The sequence below is a fragment of the Triturus cristatus genome, chromosome 9 (assembly GCF_964204655.1).
Source record: "Triturus cristatus chromosome 9, aTriCri1.1, whole genome shotgun sequence".
NCBI classification, from domain to species: Eukaryota; Metazoa; Chordata; class Amphibia; order Caudata; family Salamandridae; genus Triturus; species Triturus cristatus.
Window position 1 is genome coordinate 1,027,090,584 of NC_140592.1, and position 24,546 is coordinate 1,027,115,129.

At 47.2% G+C, this 24,546-nt stretch overlaps 1 protein-coding gene across 1 annotated transcript in view; it reads right to left on the reverse strand.

Moving 5' to 3' along the window:
* LTBP2 (latent transforming growth factor beta binding protein 2) overlaps positions 1–24,546 on the reverse strand; it is a 1,878,832-nt gene that overhangs the window by 422,786 nt on the left and 1,431,500 nt on the right. Inside the window, exons 18-20 of the mRNA XM_085626762.1 lie at positions 17,342–17,467; positions 12,622–12,747; positions 11,799–11,921 (exon numbers count right to left, since the gene is read on the reverse strand). Of these exons, the coding sequence (XP_085482888.1) occupies positions 11,799–11,921; positions 12,622–12,747; positions 17,342–17,467 (375 nt within the window). The remainder of the gene's footprint in view (positions 1–11,798; positions 11,922–12,621; positions 12,748–17,341; positions 17,468–24,546) is intronic.

A 24,546-nucleotide genomic window follows, 5' to 3' on the forward strand; every position in this document is an offset into this window, starting at 1 on the left:
TGTGAAAGGCCTACCATTTTAGAATGGGTGTCTTGTTCAACTCCAGCCCAAGCTGAGAGTTCTAAGTCATTCCCCAGTAAGCAGTCCACAGGCAAGGTTGGAGACACTGCCACCCTTTTAGGGCCAGTGACCCCTCCCCAGCTGAGACATACCTCTGCCATGGGATGACTGTTCTGTTTGCCATCAATGTTAGTTACCTGGTATGAGAAACCAGGCAAAAGCTGCTCAGAGGGAACTAGCCTATGGGCCACCATAGTGATGCTAGCTCCAGTGTCTCTGTAGGCCTCAGCTTTTCTACCATTGATGTAGGGTTCCTGTCTGTACCTACCCAAAGTGTTGGGACAGGCAGTGAAGTTGGCAAACCCCATGCCACCATCACAGACAAGAGTAGCTGCTGTAGGGGAATTGGCTAAGCCAGGATCCCCCTGTGTTCCCCAAGACAACCCAACCACATTTTTGGGGGCACTCCCACCACCTGGGGGATTACTGCTGACAGTAATAGGTGGTGTGACAGGAGTAGTTGGAGGAACAGTTTTGTTTTTAGCCCTTGGGCAACTGCTGTCAGTTTTCCAATGCCCAGGAGTTTTACACTCATGGCAGTAAGGCTTTTTAACTGTGGTAGAGGAGGGAGCCTGGGACCCACCACCCTGTGTGGAGTTTTGGGGCCCTGAGGAAGATTTCTCTTTTGTTTTATCCCCACCCTTCTCTTGAGGCTTGGTGGTATCTTTCTTTTGGTCACCACCCTGATTTTTAGGCCTAATCCTGGTCCTGACCCATTTATCTGCCCTCTTTCCCAATTCTTGGGGAGAGGTCAAATCTGAGTCTACCAGGTGTTGATGGAGAAGCTGGTTCTGACAATTACTAAGGATCTGCTCCCTCATAATCAAGTTGTACAATCCTGTATAGTCCTGCACCTTGCTGCCATTTAACCAACCTTCCAAAGCCTTAGTGGCACAATCCACAAAATCAGACCAGTCCTGTGTCTGTGTCTTCTGGGTGTCTCTGAACAACAACCTATATTGCTCAGTGGTTAAGCCAAACCCATCTATCAGAGCACTCTTCAGGACTTTGTAATTGTTTGCATCCTCATCACTGACTGTGAGGAGCTTGTCTCTACCTTTGTCAGAAAAGGAGAGCCACAAGATAGCTGCCCACTGACTCTGGGGAACCTACTGTACTTTGCAGGCCCTCTCCAAAGCAGTCATCCATTTGTGGATGTCATCCCCATTCTGATATGGGGGGACTATCTTGCTTAGGTTTCTATGGTCATAAGACCTATCCCTATCTCTAGGAATGCTGCTGCCACCAGTGGGTTCTAACCCACTTAACTTTTGTTCTCTAGCCAGAGCAAGCTTCTCTTTCGCAAGGGCAAGTTCTTCCCTCTGAATCCTCAGATTAGCTTCCCTCATTCTGGCTTCATGCTCCTTTCTCTCAGGGGAAGTCATTCCCCTGTGAGAGGAAGCATTAGAGATGTTAGAGACATGGGAGTGGATGGATTCCCTTGAAGGGGATCTGTCCCTCCTGCTTCTCTGTGTAAGCCTACTTGGGGGTCTGTATGGGGGGACCCCATGCAAACTCACATGTAAGCTTAGGTTAGCCTGGCTAAGTCTTCCTACTTGGCCCTGGCTGTCTACCTCTTCATCTGAAGTCCCATCTGACTCCTCTGTGGTGGGTAGACCCTCCTCTGTACCTAGGGTACCTGCCTGAGATGCCCTAAGAGTATCATACTCCTCTAGGAGTTGTCTTAACTGAAGGAGGGTAGGGTTTGCACCCTGTTTTATTCCTCTGGAGGTACACAAGTGTCTCATCTCCTGGAATGTTAAGGTATCATATCTAGAGGGGGTCTTTTGCAGACCTGATCCTCCTGAGAGAGCATCTACTTGATCTCCTCTCAGAGACATGATCTAGTGAGGGTGTGGTGTGTGCACCTACCTACACTAGTTGTTTCTACTAAACCTCTCTAGTAGTTGTAGTCAGGGTGTGTTACTCCCTTCAACCTACAACCACTAAGTCCAGTAGGACTTAAGTATTATAATCTATGTTATATGTACCTAGACAATATCTGTGTGATCTTTCAATTTAGTATCTCAAGATTACAATGGTATTACAACAGCAAGCTCAGATCCCAACCGCTGCTCACCAATGTGAGAAGTTGGCCTGATGTATGCTGTCACTAGTTCTAGTGTACACCTTATATCAGTCCAAATACCCTTATGGTGATTGGTTGTAAAGTCAACCTTATAGACCAGCTATCCTAGTGGTAGCATGGACAAGAGCAGTCTTAGGCTAAACTCTGAATGGCATGTGAAGCCAGCTGTGATACCACATATAATCCCTTGAATACCAAATGAAAGGACACCACAACAGATATATATATAAAATAAAGTGTATTTATTCTAGTCAAACCCTCAGCACTCTTTATGAGATTAGAGGTAAGTACAACACAGTCTTATTTAAGCATACATTAAGTCACACAGGTAAGTAATACAGTTAGGCCCTAGGGGCCACGCAAACCATATACTAAGTAAGTGGTATAAGGACCACTGTCACGGAAATAGAATAGGCCTAGGCCTAGGGAATCGCTGGGGCTACACTACACTAGCGTTGGTTAGGAAGTGGGAGGCCCACGGGATTCGTGTGCAGAGTGGAAACACTCACGCGTAATGCGTAAAAGTCAATAGCAATAGTACAGTTTAGAAAACGGTAGATTTAGGACACTTCCGGAGTAGCTAGGAAGTTGAGACTTGAAAACTAGACACTAGGATAGTCACTATCCTGATGAGCACCGGAGTACCCAAGTTACCTAGCCCACAGGCTGCGGGTGCATAGGGGTGAAGATGCGTCGGTTTTCGTCGTCGACTCCTATGGATGCCTGAAGAAAGATGCTGACAGGCAGTCAGTGAAGAGTGTCCGGTGGATCCCAAGGCTGGGATCAAGAAGAGAGGAAACCTGCAAGCAGAAGGGACAGAGTCAAGGTCACTAGCCAGTGACCACGTGGAACCAGGAAGGAACCAGGCGATGTCGTGAAGATTGCAGGTGAAGGTGAAGCTTGTCGCTGCAGCCAGGAGGACCAGGAAGCGTCGAGGACGACCAGGACCAGGAGGCGAGCTGTCCCACGAAGGCTCTTGCTGTCGGCGGCGTCGAAGTTGGACTAGGACTCACCAAGCCTTGGCAAGCGGAACCCACGAAGAACGGAGGACTTGCTTCTGGTGCAGACCAGGAAGGTCTGGGGTGCTTCTTCTTTGCAGAGAAGCGAGAGCCAGTCTGGAGGAGCCAAACCAGCGCAGAAGATTTCAGGGTGCGTCGTCACAAAGGCCACTAGCCAGCGGGCAAGCAACCGGACAGACGCGGCAAGCAGGAAAATGCAGAAGGGCCCCACGCAGGACTCGTGGAGTGTGGGGGGCTGATCTTCGGTGCAGATGGTGCTTGGGGTTGGGGCTTCTCAATCCCCGGTGCACAACTTCGAGGGTACCTCAGAAGCTGCGCTTTAAGTTACTAGCCACTTTTCCCAGGTAGCCGGTCCCACGTCGCTCGTCGCCTCCACGGATCTCAGCTTTGCTGTGGATGTGGATCAGGGTCGGAGAAGTCTGGAAGTCAAGGCTCTGGTCGGGCTCTGCAGTCGGTTCCTCGTAGAACGTGGGCAAAGCAAAGGGTAGTCTCTTGATGGTGCCTGTTTGCACAGGGTAGCCACTCCTTGGCTACAAGGGAGATTCTTCAGTCTTCTTCTTTCGTCGAATGTCGAAGGTCCAGAGTTTCTGTTCAAGTTTGCAGGTTCAGGATAATCTAAAGTCTTGAGGCCCAACTCCCACTCTTATACTAATCTGGGGGGCTGGGATACCTGCTAGGTCACGCCTTATGGGTGGGACCTGGGAGGGGGTGGTTACACCCACTTCCCTTTGTCCAGTTTCGCGCCAGAGCTGGGGCTGGAGTGCCCCAGCGCCGGTTTGAACTGGACTATGCAAGGAACACCTTGTGTGCCCCAGGCATGTCTCATTCCTTTCAGCCCACCCTGCCCCAATACACTAAAGGCTGTCTGGGGAGGTGCTAGCACCTCCCCAAGCAGGAAACCTATTGTCCAGGCCTCCCTGGCTGGGATCACTCCCAGCTGCAGGAGGTCAGACTTGTGTCGTGGCAGCAGCATCCATTTTGTGATGCTGAGGCTTTGGTCAGAGGCTAACAGTGAAGTATGATTTTAACATGTCTTTCCCTCTAGAAGGGGGGAATAACATTCTCATGTCCAGAAATGGCATGGGGTTATTATTCCACAGTGTTAGACACCTTACACGACATGTTTCGATAAAGCCAAACCATAGTTACCATAACCGTCTAAGATTATAAGGCACTTTAAGAGTATATGGTAGGCTATATCATAGAACAGCTATAAGGACTTAATTCCGAAAGCTGCAGACAGGCTCAGCTCATGCTAGAGCACCATCTCACATGTTACCAAGCACTCTGCCTCCAGGATTGTTAAGGCCTGCCATAGGAGTGACTGATAGGTACACATGTGTCTATATATAAGGGTAGATATAGGCATACTATATCTAAGCAAGGGGTGATTACACGACCTTGCCCCAGCTGAGTGATCAGCCAGTTGTGTCTGATTGGAAGGCCAGACCAGGGGTGGCATAATGCATGCTGCAGCCCCTGGGAGGCCTAGGGTACACCTATGCCCTGGGTACCTAGGGTACACTGTACAGGGTCCAATAAGGTGATCCTTACCAATTGGTTATGTACCTAGGGTACATGGAGTCCATTTTAAACAGAGAGTAGACAGCCTGAGACCCTGAATGGCAGGATCTCAGGCCAACTAAGTCGAAAAACCAGCTAGACACTAGGCAAAAAGTTGGGGGTAACCATAGTCCGATATCCACCTTCCTACAGCGTTGTCCGACCACTCGCCGACCGGCTTGTGGCCCTCTTCACGACGCACCACGATAGTTTGTTTTCACCACTGGTCTGGTTGCTCCAGACTGGCCCTTGCTCCCCTTCAACAGAGGAGTACCTCGGACCCTCCTGGTACACTCCAGACGCCATCTTGACTCCCCCGCGTGGGTTTGCCACTGCCAAGACCTGCTGCCCCACTCCTGGGCCCAGCATCATCGACAGCAGACACCTTCGTGGGACAGCTCGCCCTCCATCCTGGTCGCCTCCGCGCCTCCTGGTCCGAGGAACAGCCGAGTCCGACGTCATCCACTCACCTGGTCGAGGTGACTTCAGCCGGTACCTTCCTGGTACCCACACGATCGCTGGCTAGCGGTTGAGAACTGAGTCCCCTCTGCTTTCAGGTTTCCTTCAACACCGATCCAGGCTTGGATCTCGCTGAAACATCGACACTGTTCGCCTGCCAGCAACTTCTTCTTTCAGGCTCCCGAGACTACAACGAGGACTCCCGACATCTTGCCGAACCTCACGCAGCCGCAGCCTCTGGGCTAGGTAACTCGAGCATTTCGGTGCTCCATCGCAGGTTCACTCTACAAGTGTCCAGTTCCTTTTTCGTTTAGTCCCACTGATCGGATCACTCCGGAATCAGTAACTCCAGACTCTAACCACTCGCATTTCACTGTTAGCGTAGATGGTTTCTCGTGCCCTTCGGGCATTTGTGTAAATTGTGCAACTGAAGTATTTTCTAAGAGTTTTGTAGTGTGCTTAGCTCCCTGACTCATAAAGAGCCAGGGTAGTCTTGTTATAAATAAATATCTTTTATTTTCATAACAACTTGTGTGGTGTCCTTTCACTTGACGTTCAAGGGGTATATGTGATGGTAAACAGCTGGCTTAACACGCCCTCTAGAGTTTAGCCTAAAGACTGCTCGTATCCACGCTACTAGGATAGCTGGTCTAAACGGTTGACTTACAACCAATCATCAATAAGGGTCGTTTGGAATGATACACAGTGATCACTAGAATAGTGAGCACTACATATCAGGCCAACTTCTCACACGGAGTACTTATGATCTGTTCCTACCGCAGGCTGGGCAGGGCCACCTCTGTAGAAGATGTTTTGGTAAGACTCAATGGGTATAGCAGCTGGAGTCGGAGCAACATCTTGTTCATATTGGAGAAAAGCTTGTGTACGAAGCGAGGGCTATTACTAAAACTTTACATCCACTGCCTTTAAAGAAGACACCCACTGTACCCTCCACAGGTGTAGGGCACGAGCATTAGGTATGCTTTCTTTTGGGTGCTGAAATATGGGAAGAAACCCAAATGGCAACTCCCAAAACAAACAGTTGGGCATAGACTTTCGATCTGGCTATAAATGCCCTTGAGGCAAAAGATCTATGGGAACCAACACTGTCGCACACCGTCTTCAAAACATGCTTAAACAAACAAGCAAATGAGGAAGATCTCATGGATTTTAGTAAAAGAAGCCATGTGTGGACAGTCATCAACTCTTACATACAACACCACCCGCAACCATACCAACTATTTTAATGAGATTTTTTAATCAAAGTCAAGTTCCTTCAAGTACGCTTTGGCCAAACTAACGACTGCTTGCCAAAACTTGCAAGAAAACCTTTGTGTTCTAAATATAGGCTATGTCGTTTTCACACGGAATGTCTGACTCACATCGTCTCAACTAGTCTCAGGTTGCTAACTGAACACAATGCTTTGCTGCATAAGCTTTTTAATCAGAAAGGTTTTAGAACCTGCCATCATGCCGTACTCTTTTGTCTAAAAGGCGAATGTCCCGAGTGATTGTGGCTTTCATAAAATTCATCACAAAAGCAGATAAGCCTGCAATTAGATAAAGACCCAGATGCTGCAATGAGAAGGAAGTACGAACAATAGCTCCACTCTTTGAGCCTCACTGTTACTTCAGCACTTTATCCACATATGGTAGCAGCTGCATAGGTCATGATGGAGAACATCAAGTTGAAAAGGAATACGAGGGGACACTACTTAAGAATATTTTGATCTGATGCTTCTTTTTACTATCTTCCACACTTTAATGCGAATTTTGCACCAACTGGAAAAGAAGACAAGTCATTGTTTATATAAATTTCAAACTGTAGATGTTCCAGGTTGAGGGGGGTTGAGTAACTAACTGTCACACGCACAATGTTTTTTGTCTCCCAGCCTGAGCAAATATTGCCTCGTCACATCTGCCCTTTATATTTGGTATTATAGAAGATGCCGAGTAAGACAAGAGGCATCATTGTGGTATGAGAGAGTGGGTCAACACTGCTGTCTAAAAGAGTTTTTTCCTCTTTTCTGTTTCTCCTTATGCCATCCTGTACAATTAGCATTTCTTGCGCTGTCACATTTGCACTATATATATTGACTTTTCATGGACAGCTCATTGCGAGATAAAATGCCTACTTGCAGTTCTTACCAGACAGGGAGGGCGGAGTAAATGTTGTACTGATGTCTTTCCCAACTTTTAGTGAAATTTTAGCAAGCATTTTATCTTGTCACTATTTCACTTTATATTTGATATCATGTAAGAGGCAGTGTAAGACAATAGGCAACATGTGGAACAAGAGGGCATGGGGTGTCACTACTGCCTGGAAATAGGTCACACTTTGCTCGTTTCTCATTTATGCTTCCCAAGAACTGCTACCATTCCCTGTGCTGCCACAAGTGCACCTTTACAATGGGTTTGCTAGACAGAGGCACTGTACGATAGGCAGAGATGCAAATGAATTAGATAAAGCAGGCTGATTCGGCTTTCCTGAACAAGGGTATTGCTTTAAACACTAACATGATTTGATTTGATGCTTGCTTTTGTGCCTGCTTTTAGTTCTGGTAAGGGAAAAGCAATAATAATGTTTTCCCTGCATCAAAGGGCGCTCTTTTAGAATAGCTGTTTGTACAGCCGTCATGATTCTTTCAATGGAAGCAACGCTTAGTTCAGCCAGGGAATACAAGTGAAACTTGCAAGTAATGGGGACAGTCAGTCCTTCATTGTAGGGCACATAGGTGTAACCATAGTGACTGGGTATGACTCTGATAATTAGGCTGGTTTTGTTGTCCCTAGTTTGTAAATATTTAGTCACAAGCACGTCTACTTTCAGAGCATGCAAGGTATCAGTGTGGGCATTCAAACATTGTTTGGATGAAAATGTGGGAGAAGAAAACAAGTTACTTACCTGTAACTATAGTTATCCAGTATTGGTATCTTTCATAGATTCACATGCCTGAATCATTCCCCATCGCCGAGGCGGGAGTCCCACGGTAAATAAAAAAGTAGTGCCAAAAGTGTTAGTAGTAGTAGTAGGCCCAAAGAAAAGGCCTAAGGCCTAGATCTTAGCAGCCTATCTACCTCATTATGCAAAAAGAACCAAAGAATTTGTACCAACCAATCAGACATCAGCACCCTTCTAGAACCCTCTCAGCAGAGCCAGTTCTCCTCAGATTTTCAACGCACGTCGTGTAGAAGGGAGTCTCCCTGAGTGCCACTCAGTTTTCAATTTTCTTCATCATGCCTGACAAGAAGGCCTTGTTCAAGTCCTGCAGAACCTGCACCAGGAAGAGGGTCCATGTTGATGACCAACATGTGGACTGCATCTACTGCCTCTACCCCAAACATGAGGCAAAAGATTGCAAAATTTGACGCACCTTCCCTGCAAAGACTCTAAGGGATAGGGAGGCGAGAGTGCTATTGTGGCTTAAGTCCTCTTCGGCTGAGGAGGATGACAGAGCCTCTACTTCTAGCAAGAGAGCTAGGTCACATGACAGCTCTTCCAGTGAGGTGAGGAAACGCCATAAATCTTCCCATTCTACTTCTGGCTCTTCTCAGAGGACTCCCATCATTTCCTCTGAATCAGCGCACTCTCCTGAGGACTCTGATCTCAAGGGCTCTAAAAAGCCATCTTCACAAACAGTGAGTAAAAGCCTTTCAAAATCTCTGGCTTTCCCTCCTTCGTCGACGATTTCTGTCACTTCTTCTGCTCCTTCGTTGACGGAAACTATCTCGACAACGTCTAGCACCTCTCCTATTCTGTCAACGAGGATTACTATCCTGTCAAAGAAGCCCGTCGTCGAGGGATCGTCGTCAAAGTCCTCGTCGACGAAGCCAGCGCCGAAATCCATACCGACGACGATGCCGTCGACGAAGCCTTCATCGTCGACGAGAGAAGTGTCGACGAAGTTACAGTCCACCCCGTCGACGAGCGTCCCGTCGACGAAGGTCCTGTCGACGTCGAGCCCGTCGCCGAAGGTCTCGTCGCCGAAGGTCCCGTCGATGTCGATGAAAAGCCTGTTGACGTCGACCCCGTCGACGAAGATCCCGTCGACGTCGAGCCCGTCGACGACGACCCCATCGTCGATGACGATAACTAAAAGCCTGTTGACAATGAAGGCATCAACTGAGAGCCCGTCGACGACGATGCCAGGAGATTTGCCTGTTCCGTCTGCGACACCTGCAATGGCGCCCTCTCATTCCACTCCCATTTCTTCCAGGAGTTTTCAACTTAAAACTTTTCAAAGGCATGATTATAGCGATATATCACCGCTTACTCCCTCACATCTCCTGGAAACATATGTGCAGGATGAGGATGATGACTATGAGGATGACGAGGACGAAGGGCCCTTTGGAATAGCTCGCCATCCTTCCGAATTGCACATCAAATGTCAGGATGACGATGATGAGGAGGAGGACAATTATCAAGAACATTACTATCAGGAGGACATTGTCGTCCCGCATCATAAGACTTACTATAAGCAACCTCGTCAGAGCGAGATGTCCCATCTGCCTCCAACGCTGATTCAAGACCTGCAAGCCATGCTTGCAGATTACAGACAGCGTTTTCCCCCACAGCCAGTCATTCCGCAGGTTCCACCACCTGCGCCGCTTCCGGATCCTTTGCCCTCACCTGATGCTCCTGTTCCAACGCCTCAACTTCCAGATCCTCCACATGACCCGCGTCAGGGTCAAGATTCAACCTCTGCAGAGGAATTTGAAGAGGGTGAACTACCAGATCCAGCAGATCCTTGGGATTCCTATATTATCCCATTGCCTTCGCCACCCACCCCTCTACCATCTGATTCGCCCCCAGAGAATATAGGGAAATTTCATAATCTCATGCAGCGGGCTGTGGCTAGGTTTCACTTGCCGGTTACCATTGAACAGTCTGACTGCTTTCTCCATGATTTTAAGGAGGAATCCAGGAAAGTCACAAGAGATGTCCCCATCATCGACTACATCTGGAAAGAAGGGATCAAAATTATGAAAAATCCTGCATCTGTGCCAGCGGTGCTTCCGCGGATAGACAAGAAATACTGTGCTCCTGCCAATAGTCCATCCTGTCTAATTGGCCATCCTCGGCCAGATTCAGTCATTTCACAGGCTGCCCAACAAAAATCAAAAAATACGGCAGCACCTATTACTACACCGCTGGACAAGGAGGGGCGTCGTCTGGATTGAATTGGCAAAACATTTTCCACAATGGCAGCTGCCTCCGTCAGAGCAGCTAACTCCCTAGCGATAATAGGGCGTTGTGACCGCCAAATGTGGTCAGAAATGGCTGGCTTTATCGAGCTCATTCCGGAGGACAAGAGACAAGACGCTCGAAAGTTTTATTAGAAGGTGAGCGTGCAGCGTCCGAGACTATCGACTGCGCATTGGACATTGTTAATACCAATTTTTGCCAGCTGGCTGGTGCAGCTGTACTCAGACGCCAGGGTTGGCTTAAGGCCACCACTTTCAGACCAGAAGTCCTGACAAAGATATTGGATATGGCTTATGATGGCGAATCGTTGTTTGGGAAACATATAGATGACACGCTCCAAGCAATAAAGACTGATACCGATACCGCAAGATCCTTGGGTTCCTTGCAGTACAACCGCGGTACCTTCAGAGGTGCAAGAGGACGTGTTCTTTCTTTTAGAGGAGGGTATCAAACCCAGCAGAATAGGTACCAGCCCCAATATAGACAATCTTATCAGTCGTTGTACAGACAATCCAACACGTCTGGCTTCTCTCGTCAAGGCGGACGAAAAAGGTGGCAAAATCAAGGACGAGACACCACAAGGAAGCAGTGATCTCTGCAGGGCGCCTTCCACTCCCCTTCCCCTCCCTGTGGGTGCGAAAATTTCAGCATTTGTCGACAAGTGGCAGGAAATTACATCGGACCAATGGTTTCTGGACCTGGTAAACAACGGTCACACCTTGGAGTTTGTCTCAAAGCCACCCACCACCCCACCCAAGGGACCCCCTCCCCCTCGTCTTCACTTATTATTCAAAGAAGCTTTAACGATGCTCCTTTATTACTCCATTTATCTTGCAATGCTTCGAACCTTTGCTATCTTCAGTGATGTGTCACTAAGATGAAAGGTCATATGACATCAATTCCTGTGATGTCATCAGGGTATCAAATGGCCTATGATGTCACTTCCACTCTCCCTGGCATTTGGTGAATTGATGTCCAACGCCAGTCAAAAAAAGCAATGGTACTGTTAAAAGATGTCACAGAGCAGGTGGTGGAAAGATCCTTCGATGAGAACTCCAGAAGTGTCTCTAAACTTTGCTATTAGCCCTGGCTGTGGGACACAACAGCCCACATATGTTTTAGTCCCAGGGATTTCAACATGGAAGGAGGCGGGCAAGACCAATGCCATAATTTAAGGATAGCCACATAAGATGAATTAACAAAAAATAAATGGAACTCATTTATATGTTAAATGGTTTATGTTAAAAAAAAACTGGCATATATTACAGCCCTTCTACACCTGTGTTTGACACCACCCCTGAATTAGTCATAGATGGACACACAGTCACAATCAGGCACAGACTGGGGGCACACAACTTGATACACAATTCACTTACATCGGCCATTACAGATTAAGACCTACCTTCACAGTGTGTTCCATTTATCAGCTCAAAGCCGGATGGGCAGAGGCACGTATAAGATCCTGGTGTGTTTATACAATCTCCCCCATGACAATTAGAGGCTGTGTCTGCACATTCATCAATGTCTGAGAGAGAATGGAGAAAAAATATACGATCACCAGGATGTTACTACCTCTCATAAAGAGGACCCTGTGAGACATCCTGCCACTTGTAACTTCACATTTTCCTCTTTCAGTTTCTAGTTTTATTCGCTCTCTTCCTCATGCCACCTCTATCCTTTCCTCTCTTTTCCCTCGTTAAATCCCTGTTTTGGTGTTAACTCCCCTCGTGCACTCCCTTTTTCTCCTTTATCCTTAGCCTCCTTTCTCTTCCTACCTCCTTGGTCACAAGGAACAAAAGGTGCAGATTCCACCGCAAAGACCAATCACAGCCAAGCAACTGAAAGGCGATCCCAACCCAGAAACATAGACTAACCCCAGCTCAAAGACAGGGCCTGATTCCAGCTCTGGAATAGGGAGAATCCTAACTCAATAATCCATGGTAATCTGGGCCTAAACCAATAATCTCATTGAAGGCATGGAGGTTATTAAACGTAGCCCTTATAGTAAAGCACAAGAGTGTATGTAATTATTAGGCCACCAGAGGGGGCCCATCCCAGGCCAGAAACGAAAAATAGTATAAGACAAGGGCCATGGTATAAACCTGCCAAGGAATAGGGACCAAGCAATTTAAAACTTGAAGTGATTAATGAAACACTACCCACATTGTAAACAATTCCCCCCAATTATTAGGGCCTTAAGGAGAAAGGGGCCTGAGAAGCCTTACCTCTGCACATGAGTCGGTCGGCTGTTATCTGGTACCCCTCTTCACAAGCTTGGCATGAATATGACCCTAGGGTGTTGGTGCAAATTTCAGAAGGGCAAACCGATGGCATGGAACACTCATCTATATCTGTAAATAAAAATGAGAGAAGCACTGATCTCTCAAATCCGTTTGTTACTCCGCACACAAGACTAAAAGTTCAGAGCCACCCTCCAGAGAAAGGATTAATCCAATCTAGCATGTGAACTAAGGATTACACTCTCAATGAGCAAAGAGTGATTTAACATCAGTATAAAGGATGATGCGTTCCAAGAGAGAGAAGGCTCAATTAAAGGTTTCCAAAAGAGGTCATAATATCAACAGCGCCATCTCCAATAGGGACCATTTGCATAAATCCAGAGAGATAAAAGGACCATCAGTGATATCCGAGAGGAGGGCAATCCACTTGATCTCAGGAAAAGCTAATGATCACAAGAACTATCTGAAGGAGGATACAACCGCATGACCATACGAAGATCAAATAGAATATCTGTACCATTGTCAATTGAACATCCAGTCACAAGAACTCATGCAGATCAAAAGCCCAGCTGCGCCATCAGTGAAAGAACCCAACACCAGAATGCCCAGAATGTGTCAGATCTATTCTCACTAACAGAGAGAGAGGGATCTAGATCACAGGGCCACAGTCAAATTAAAAGAGCATTTCTGCTAATCAGGGAAAGAACCCAATCACAGCATTCCAATAGGCTCATAACACTGTAAAACCCTTCTGTATAACCAGAGAGCAGACTGATTTGCATATGGCTGAGTCCAAATTGTGGCATAGTGGGAAAAAGAACGATGGGCTGGAATGCTACCCCAAGCGATTGCCAGTGGTTAGACTTATTGCAAGCATCTTTCTATCATCTTTTGTGTGTTTGATGATGCAATATGTCCTCTATGGGGTTATGGGCCTCATGAGCCACTTCATGGTCTGCCAGCTTTACTGCTGCAACCTCGTGGTTAGGAAAATAACATAAAGCTTGCAGAAATATGTTACTGTTTGTTTACAGTGATTATCATCATTAATGGTCAATCCTTTCTGGGGCCATAATTGTCCTGTAGTCTTCAAAGATCAGTGTTAGGTTTAATTGCAAAGATGAACAGTCTTTTGCTGAGTCTTGTGTGGTTGCAGACCTTACAATTAAGGGTAGGAGTCACAGAAGAAACAAAAGGCTTATATCTCTTTATCTCTGTTTTTACTGCTCTCATAGAGATATTTTGCTCTGAGGGAAGTCCCTTGGAGCTTGGCCATTTCACAATTATGGTGACAGACCCTGTAAAGGAATTAGCTTTGCTGTGACTGGTTGCAGTTTTTGTTTTCCTTTGTCTATATATCTTTCCTTCCGCAGTGGACTTATGATTAGGTATCAGGAATGCAGGGGTGACAAGGGGCACAGACAGTGTCAACGTTTTATGTGACTACTCTTTACAAATGCTGTTTAAGTTCAAAAAGACAAAGACACTTAACCTCGAAACCACCTGGCCGAGGTCAGGAAAGGATACCATTTACTTTGGGAGACACTCACAGTAAGCAGGAGTGATGTCTTAGGGGTGCAGTGGAAGGAGTTTAAATTATGCATTTCTTCCCTACAGATCACAAAGGGATGCTGGTAAAAACATAAGGAAGAATGTGCTGTGTGGCTGTCAGTCTGGGTTGCCATCCAGCTGCTCACTTGCACTTGATGCTTGTCATGCTGTGCAGGTGCACTTCAATTATTCCCCACCTAAAATCCACCAGCTCTGCTGGTGAACACTAGAGGTGGCACCCATTTATCTTTGGGAGTCAGACAAGGCACAAAACAACAGAGGACATTGCAAGGCACGCATGAAAAAAAGCAAACAACTGCTACCCTCATCTCCAAACTATTATTCTTACAGCGAGCTCATAGAGGCCCTATCTTGTAACAGAAAAGAAAGGACTTTTGACATCAAAATTATAGAAGAGGTTATAAAGGTGTATTACTATTCCAACTATGTTTGAGGGGAGAATGTCCCCAAAAGGGTGAGAGTAGGAAAAGTAAGGGTAAAAGAAAACATGGGTCAAGGTTAAAATTGAATTAGGGAGACTCCACAGCCAAACTGTAGCTCCTATCCCAAGCTCTAACATTTAGGCCAGCAACATATCCTCTAACTCAGGAGAAGTATGAAGATATCAGTGCTAGAGAAAATGGCACATTAAAAAACACTCAAATTTGAAAAGACAAGCGGAGTTTCTTTGAAGGCCATGTATAAATCCTAGCATGTTTCATCCCCTGTGCTGCAGAACCCAGATCCTGATACTTCCCTGAAGAATGTTTTGAATGTCTGAAATCTTTCCCTGCAGACTCTGCTGCATGCTTCAGACTTTTTCTGAAGAACTTGTCATATGTCTCATATTGCCTCTTTCAGATCCTCCTGCATGGCTTGAGCATTTCCTTGAAAACCCTCCTAAGCATGTTCCCAGTGAGTACCAGTTCTTCCTGCCTGTCTCTACACTTCCCTGCAGACTCTCAAAAAGTCTTTTACCCAGAGGTTGTGCCTATCGCCCACAACAGAAATGGATGAAAACTGTGACTGTACAAAGTCAATGTGGTCTTGACATGGTCCCTTGTTTGGTCTTTTCTGTCTCAGGCAGTACGCTCAGGCACACTAGTAGGGTACCATTTTTATTATATAAATGTGGGAACACTTGGAGGAAGGAAATTTGTAGATCTCCACCGATTCCGGTTCCTTCACAGAAACTGGAGGAAAATTGCAATGTTTGACATTTGCAGAACCTGTCCATATGTCAAATGCATCCAGCTATCCTCTTATTTGCCATGGGGATGCTCTAGGCTGCAGGGCACAGAAAGACTGTTGGGGTATTAGGGGTAAGGGTGCAGCCTGATGTCACTACAGGGTAGCCCCCACCCTATTTTTTTAACCATTCCTGGAATCCAGAGGGCTTTCTGGCTCCGTGGAGGCAGATTTGGGGTAAAGACTGCAGAAGTATTACGGATACGGGTGTGGTCTGATGCGGACCAGCTCCCATTTTTCAAAAACCAATGTGGATGTAGTGGACTCTCTCCCTTGTCCCCTCCTGAGGTGGGCAGATTGGCAGTAACCCCCCACTAACTCTGCCTCCCGGGGCGCAGAATGATTTTTGGCCTGGTCAGGTGTGGGGGCATGGCCTGATGGCTTGGGCGGCCGCTACGATCACTTCTTTTTCTTTTGTCCATTTTTTCATGGCATCAGGTGGACTTTCGAAACACGCTGGGGGGGAGGGCAAGATTGGAGGTAACCTCCCCCAATCTGCTCCCCGGAGGGTAAGAAATACTGTTGGACCCATTACCGGGTGGAGACACGGTCTGCTAATATCAAAATCCATGGTGTTGTGGGCTTTCTGCCCCCAGGGTGTAAGGAGAGGCAGAACACTACCAGGCCATTACAGGGTGGGGGCACAGTCTGATGCCTGAATGGCATTCCTGATGTTTGCAGGTTTTCTGCCCCAGGGGTGGTGTGGTGGGGGGGATAGGTAGACTGGTGGGGGCCATGTTGGGGTGGTGCTCATTGGTTTTTTTTTGTTTATTCCATGGCATCTAGTGGGCTTTCAGCCCACCCTGGGGTAAACTGCCCAGAGGACTGTTGTATTTTATTGCATTGTATTGCAACATTTACAAAACAATTACTACCACCATTTGGGACGCTAAATCGCTTCCCTAAATGGGTAGCATGCTATGCCATGTAGGGTGTGTGGTTGGAAGTGTGTTGTATTTGTTTTGATCCTATGTAGGAAGTGTTTCCATGCCATGCATGATAAGCAGAGAGCTACAGTGATCGTGTTTTGGACGCAGAGCTTATCAATGTGACGGATGAAAAAGCGTGAGAGAGGGCGCACAGTTTATGAATTTCAGTAAGCTGGCAGCTTTGACCAACTTTGTGGGACCCTTTTTTCTTTTTTTAAGTGGGGGGAGCACTTGTCCATGTCTGGGAGGTCATCCCTCCCCCGGTGTCTAGTGGGTGGATCCCTGCATTGGGCTTGAGGTCCTGAGGTTATTCCCTAAGTAGAGATCCGGTAAAGTGAGTTACTGCTGGAAAGAGGACATTGAGATATCCCCCTAGCACCAAAGTGAATCCAGCTGTTGCTAATGGACCCAACTGGTTTAACTATCAATTAGTGTGGCGTTAGCATTGTGCATCACACTTATCAAAATAAATATATTGTCCCGTGAGGGAAGCTCTTCTCTCACATACTGATATTATTTTTATTTAACACTACTGGAGGCAAACTGTTCATGTCCATTGCACTCTGAATGTACTGCGCTAGACATGAACGGTTGGTCCACTGGATCCTATTTACTGTCGAGTGGGTAGGGCAAGGTATGAACATTACAACAGGTAAATCTATTTACTTTCTCTTCCTACCAGCGCTGTTCACTGCCTTCCTGCCACTGCATGGTTTCAGGTGGCAAGGATGGTGTTAGGGGTATCAGTGAGCAAGCCAGGAGCGATATGTTAGCTAATCCTAATTGAAGTCCATGTTCCCAAATGCCCCAGCCGAGTTCTTAAAAGAACATACAGCTCCATCAGCACTTCACTGAAATCCAAGGGCTCAGAATAATTTTCTGAGAATGAGCACCTGCAAACACTGGCACATATTATGCACTTCTCTCCCGATCCTCTGTCTCTCATACCTCCAAGCAGAACCCCCTGCGTGTCTTACCTTCGCACCGATCCCGATCTGCAGACAGCTTGTATCCTGCCTGACACTTGGTGCAGATGAAGGATCCATCCGTGTTCACGCACACCCCCTGATGGCAGCTCCTCAGAGACTCACACTCATTGATATCTGTGACAAGAAAGGACGAGTCAGATCTCTTCCTAACGAGGGACTTTGGATTCCAAGCTAAGAACATTGGCTCATAACAATAGTATCTGCCAACATGCTCAGTTTCAAATACTTCTGAAGGGAAAATCAAACAGCACATCACAGGAGTACTTTTGGTTGACCATGCCATTCCTTTTACACCTTAAGAACCCTAGCATTATGAATACATCCCCTCTTTATGGAGAATTCAGAAGACCCTCTCTGTTCAGGCAAGAATTTCTCCCACCTTCCAGATCTTCAGTTTCACCCTTAAAGATCACCTCTTGCTCCACGTTTAAGCTGCCACCCTAGACTACCAAACCTCTTGTATTAGCTCACTTCTGTTAGCCAGTAAACTATCTAGAATGGTGTGGTTTCGATGCAATAAATATGCTCCGCCCTCCAGCTATCCACTTGTCCTTTTGTTGTAAACAAATATTTCTGCAAAAATGTTTTATTTCTGAGCGAGTATTTTCTACTTTTTAGTCGTGTGTATTTTCTACTCTCTGTTATGCCTTTGTGGTTAGAAGCGGTATCCAATAAAATGAAGAAAATAAATCAAACAACTTCCTATGATATCTAGGCTGGACGTGAAAACCCAGCTCTGGAAGCAATTCCTTAATCCTTGTACTCATCAAAGGCCAGATTACATTTGAAGCCAGATTACATTTGAAGTCAGACATCAGGTTGGAGCACAAACATTAGATTTCGCGACCTCTATCTACGTTGTGCTCTCTGGTTCTGGAGGCTGGGATGGCAGCTAGGATGCCTTAAAAAGATCAGCTGCTTGCCCTATTTAATTATTCTTTTCAAAAGCACTTGGTACTTTGTCTTTGATATTTTCTGGTGACTCTCATGTTTGGCAGCTCATCTGTTTTAATACTTCGTTCAAATAAAGGTTCTGTCAACATGACAGTATAATAGACAATAATCACAGAACGTTTGGGGTGCGGTCACATTTTTGTGGTCGAAATATTGACTTAAATAAATATTGGATCCACAATATAAACTACCACTGTATTGTCAAAGTAAGTAGATGTAAGTTAAGCACAGCAAATCTATACTTCCCTGTTTTTACATTGACGATATAGTGGTGGTGGATATTGTGGGCGAGATACTTTTTAGGTCGATATTTCGTACCACAATATAGTGACACAGAACCCAAAGAACTCAGTGAGCAGCACTGCTATTATGGAAACACGTTTAGCCACGTATGATCCTCCCACACGCATGGGTGTACTGTTTTCTATACTGTTGTTCCCTTTCACTAAACATTAGAAAGTCTAGCAATCAGTCACAGAACTTGGAGGCGACTTCTTCATCTACTGAAGAACTATTTGATTCAAGACAAGTGGTGGTAGGACCTTGGATACTACTATTATAAGCATCAATTGGAGATTCGACTGTAAAATCTGCTACAACTCCCTGTAATCCTGCTTCAGAACTTGGCAATCAACAGGCAATTTGCAACTAAATAGAAAAACTCTGCTGCTTTGAAGGGTACAATTGGCACACTTAGGATTGCAACACAATCTGTATTTATGAATCGCAGTCAGGGTGATATTCCCTCAGGTGAGGAATTTATATTTTATCACCTGGAATCTAACATTTATACTTACATTTCTACTGATTCCTCCCCAAATCAGCTTCCCGTTTAACACTGACTGATGTGGAATCTTTTGCCATTCCACTGACCTGTAACCCATATATGTTCGTAATCATTTAGTCACAAACGCTCCCATGCCCAAAAATATCTTTTGTTCTTAACGCCAATACATGCAGCCCCATTTTGCAACATCTAAGAGGGTGCATACAGATGTTGCGCTCCCCATATCTTCATGATCCCTTCAAAACCATTAGGGTGTACAATACTGGAGTAAAATTCCCACGCTATATATCCTCTGGTGCTATCATACAGGGGGTGATCCAGGGCTGGTAGTCACTTCGCACTAATATCTAGTTACTGACTCCACTTTGACTGGTGGAATGAAACATTTCCTAGCTAGCGTAACGGAAAGTTTAAATTCTATTAAGGACTCGGAGGCGAGGATTATGCTATCCTTTCTTCACTTTATTGATAGCAGCCATTCAAAGTCAATCAAACTAACATTCCCATGAACCATAGGGAATAAACACACAAAAAATCATAGAGTGTCCACATAAAGGGCCTTATGTAGGTAAATTACATTTACCACTTCATAAATACCGAATTTTACCGATTCGGTATTTATGAATCGGTAAATGTAATGTAGGTAAAAAAATACCGATTCGGTAAGTGTCGGTATTTTAGAATCGGTATTTACCGATTCGGTAATGGTAACCTGTATCTCATTGATTCCTATGGGCCAGGAGGCCCATAGGAATCAATGGGAAGCCAGTTACCATTACCGAATCGGTAAATACCGAATCGGTAATGGGGGAGCTCAATCAAGGGTGGCAGGGTGTCACATTGACACCCTGTTGCACCCCTGATTCCTGCATGTGTGCAGATGTGGCACACATACATGCCCTAAGGGCATGTGTGTCTGCCACATTGCACACATATACGGGCCAAATCATGCATTACCTGAGACATTCGTCATTTACCACCAACTTTCAGTTGGTGGTAAATAACGAATCCCCACACCCACCACACACTCCCCCTACATCTCATTTCTGTATTCGGTATTTACCGAATCGGTAAAATTACCGAATCGGTAATTTTACCGATTCGGTAACTTACCGAATACAGAAATGTTCCCCCTACATAACAAAAGCCTAAATACCGGTCGGTAACGGTATATTTACAGAAAATCGGCCGTTACCGACCGGTATTGGGCTACCTACATATGGCCCATAGAGTGTCCTCATCCATGCACCAATCAGGAGTCCCCAGCGTATTGATAGTCCTCTGTTTGTGGCAACCCTTCCTCTTTCGTCGCACGGTCAGCCCACAAATTCACATCAGGAATCTTGTTTGTTCGAATCCCCTGGAAAATAAAAGAATGCGTAAGCGACAGTAATGGCTAAGGAATAGCCCTACAGAAAAAAGTTGACAAACATATGCAAAACAGAATGCAGTGTGTCACGTAAATTCATTACTTACTCCAATACGAGGGGGGGAAGACAACAAAGTTGTACCCTGGGTGGGATAATCCTCGCCTGGCTGCTATCAATAAAGTGAAGAAAGGATAGCATAAACTTCACCTCTGAGTCCTTAATAGAATTGAAACTTTCCGTTACGCTAGCTAGGAAATGTTTCATTCTATGTCAGGACCGGAGGCGAGGATTATGCTTGTTTAAAGCTTGCTCACCACCAGATGAGCCATGTCAATAACCGGTTTGAAATAAAACCGCTTAAAGGTTGAGTCTGAGGACCAATCCGCTGCATTGAGGATGTCCTCCAGACGAGCTCCCAGGGTAAAGGCCTTGGAGGCCATAGCTCCTCTTGTTGAATGAGCACCAAAAATTCGCAGATCTATGCCTGCTTCCTGCATAATCCAACGAAGCCAACGTGCATCGTGGGAGAAGAAACCGCTTTATGAGGCTTCTTGAGTGCAATAAGGACTGCCGTTCCCCCGGTGGTCTCAACTCCTCCGTCATCTCCTCGTAGGCCTTGAGGCAGGCCACAACACAGAGTTTGGGAGAATCAGGGAATGCAGGATAGGAGACAGTAGTAGTTCCACACTTGGTGCGCCTACGAACGGTGAACGTGACCCCAGTGGGAGAAAAAATCCGACCAGAGACATCCAAAGCTCTGACATCAGAGACCCTTCTGCAGGAAATCAGGGATAAAAGCATGGCCATTTTAGCCGAAAGCTCTTTCCTGGACAGGAATCTATTCGGTTGCCAAGACTGAAAGAGATTCAACACTCTATTGACATCCCATAACTGGGAATACCGTGGTTCCGGGGGGAGTGACAGGCGTATACCCCTGAGGAGTCTACAAACCAAGGGATGCTCCCCAACCGGGGTACCATCCACTAAAGCATGACCAGCCGAAATGGCAGACCTGAAGGTGTTGATGGTTCTATACGCGAGACTATCCTCTGCTAAGGAGGCCAAAAAATGTAATACGGCGGTCACATCTGCTGCCACGGGATTGAAATTCCGTCGCAGACACCAACGACACCATCGTCTCCATGTGGAGCGATAACGCTTGAGAGTGCTGTCTGCCCAGGCCTGGGCCAGGAAAGACTCAGCCGCTCCCGAAAGGCCTGGGACTGACCATCGTCCCCTGTAATCCGCCACACCATTACCGTCAGGGAGCCCTGCTCGATCAATGGGTGAGGACGGCCTTCCGGATTCAGAAGAAGAGCAGGAAACTGGAGGAGTCGGATCGGAGAATCCCAGGAAAGTTCCAGTAGAACTGGAAACCAGACTTGTGATCTCCAAATCGGTGTGATCAGGACAATGGCCGCTTCCTGATGGCGAACCAGGGCCGAAACCCGAGTTATCATTGCGAATGGGGGAAAAGCATAGCCCACCTCGCTCTTCCAATCTTGAAGGAATGCATCCGTCTGTTCCGCTAGAGGGTCCGGCCTCCAACTGTAAAACCGGGGAAGCTGGAAATCCAGGCGGGATGCGAAAAGATCGATCGAGAAAGGGCCCCAAAAATGTGCAAACACCCGTGGGTGGAGCCTCCAGAGACTTAAGTCATGGAAGTGGCGAGAATGGAAATCTGCCACTTGGTTGTCCTGGCCGGGCAGATATTCTGCCGTGACCGAGATTTGTCGATCCAGGCAATATTGCCATAGATTCGCCGCCAGGTCCAAAAGCGCTCGCTCGCGAGTGCCTCCAAGATGATTTATATACCGGACTGCGGAAATATTGTCCATTTTGAGAAGGACACATGAACGAACCGACTCGCTTGTCCAACACTTGATGGCGAATGAACCCGCCAAAAGTTCCAGACAGCTGATCTGCAACCGCTGTTCCGACGGGGACCAGACACCTCCCATGGTGAAGTCGCCACACCTTGCGCCCCATCCTGATCTGCTCGCATCTGACTCGATAACGATATCGGGCACGGAACCAAAGATGGCTCGTCCATTCCAGACCTCCATGTGCGACAGCCACCATTGGAGTTCCTCCCTGGTTTCTGAAGTCAGGGCCACCTTGGAAGAATAAGGGCGACCTCTGCGGAGATGCTCCGCCTTGAGGCGTTGTAAGGCTCTGTAATGGAGCGGCCCGGGAAAGATGGCCTGAATGGAGGCGGACAGAATCCCAACAATCCGAGCCAGTTGCCGGAGGGAGATCCGAGCAAGCGTTAAAGCTCTCCGCAGTTCGTGGCGAATCTTCGTCAGTTTGCGCGCAGGAAGACTCAGGGTGGACTCCACTGAGTCGATCAGAAACCCGAGGAAGATTACTCTTTGAGAGGGCACTAGAGTAAATTTGCGTTCGTTTACAACAAATCCCAAATTCTGGAGAAGATCTACCGCAGTTTGTAGATGTCGAGACAGGGTGCCTGGATCCTTCGCCATCAGCAGAATGTCGTCTAAATAGACGATGAATCTCAAGCCTGACGCTCGTAGGCGTTGCACTGCCGGCCTCAAGCCCTTGGTGAAATACCAGGGAGCGGAGGACAGACCGAAAGGAAGAGTGGTGAACTCGTAGGTTTTCCCGCGCCATTGAAACTGAAGGAATCTGCGATGAGAAGGGAAGACAGGCACCGCTAAATAAGCGTCCTTGAGATCGAGGCGCGCTAACCAGTCCCCCGGACGCAGGATGTCTCGAAGTAGGTGGATGCTCTCCATTTTGAAGTGGCGGTAAACCAGCTACTCGTTGAACTCCCGCAAGTTGATTACCGGGCGTTGACCCCCATCTACCTTGTCTACAAGAAAGAGGTTGCTGAGAAACCCTCGTGGATGCAAGACAGTTTCCTCTATCGTGCCTTTGGACAGAAGGGCCTGAACCTCCTGGTCGATCAACCCCGCATCTACATTTGAAAACCAAAGTGATCTGGGGGGCACTTCCTGCACTGGTGTTCCCTGGAATTCGATATGAAAACCCCTTACTGTCTGAAGAACACAGGCGTCCCCCGTGATAGAAGCCCACATTGGGAAAAAATGCGCCAGACGGCCCCCCACTTTTAGAAGGGAGAACACTCACCGGAAGAAATGGAGCCGCCTCCTCCTCTGCCGCCTCTGTTCTTGCTGCGTCTGCCCCTGGTGGGGTAGAAGTTTCCAAAGCGGGCTTGATCTTGATATTGTCCTTGGTTGGAGCCTTGTCCTCTGGTCTGATTTGGACGGCCGGACGAGCGGCCCCTACCTCGTCCGGCCCCTCTGAAAACCCGAGGTCTAAATACCTTTCTGATGGAAATCTGAGCCCGATCTAGGGAGGTGAAGGTGTTAACGAACCTCCCTAACTCCTTGATGAAGGGCTCCCCAAAGAGGCCACCCTGAGCTACAGGACCCGCCTCTGTATCCGCAAGGTCTCCGAGCTTAGGATCTACTTTAATAAGGAGAGACCTGCGGCGTTCTGTGGAAAGCGTGCAGTTGGCGTTTCCTAGGAACACCACTACGCGCTGGGCCCATGAGGAAAGGTGTTCCGGAGAGATTAACAAGCCCGAAACCTTGGCCTTCTCAGCCATGTCCAAAATTTTGGTAATCAGCCCCAATATATCCAACAACTTATCTTGGCAGGCTCGCCAGGACCGATCTATACCCTTTTTCGGGTCTTTAACAAATTTTTGCAGAAAGGTCGCCATTCTGGGATCAATTTCAGGAGTCGCCGCCACTTTCCCATCTAAAGTAGGGTCTGGACACTCAGCCCTAAGGCAATTTCGAGTGGCAGGCTCCAGCGGCCTACGAATCCTGCTGGCCACATACTGGGCGACTTTTTCCGAGGGGGCCCAGTCAGAGGAGCGCGGGTGTAACACATCATCTGGGTCCAGCATATCAGCACACAAATTTGTGTCAGTCGCAGGAGGGCTGGAAGGGAGCCACGGGCGGGACCGCTCAGGAGAGGCATCCGCATTCCCTTGGCCATCTGGGTCCCCACCCGAGGAGGTAGAGGGAATGGGGGGAGGAATAGAAGTGGGGTTTGCGGGGGTAATACAGCTAGACAGGAAAGCTTGCTTA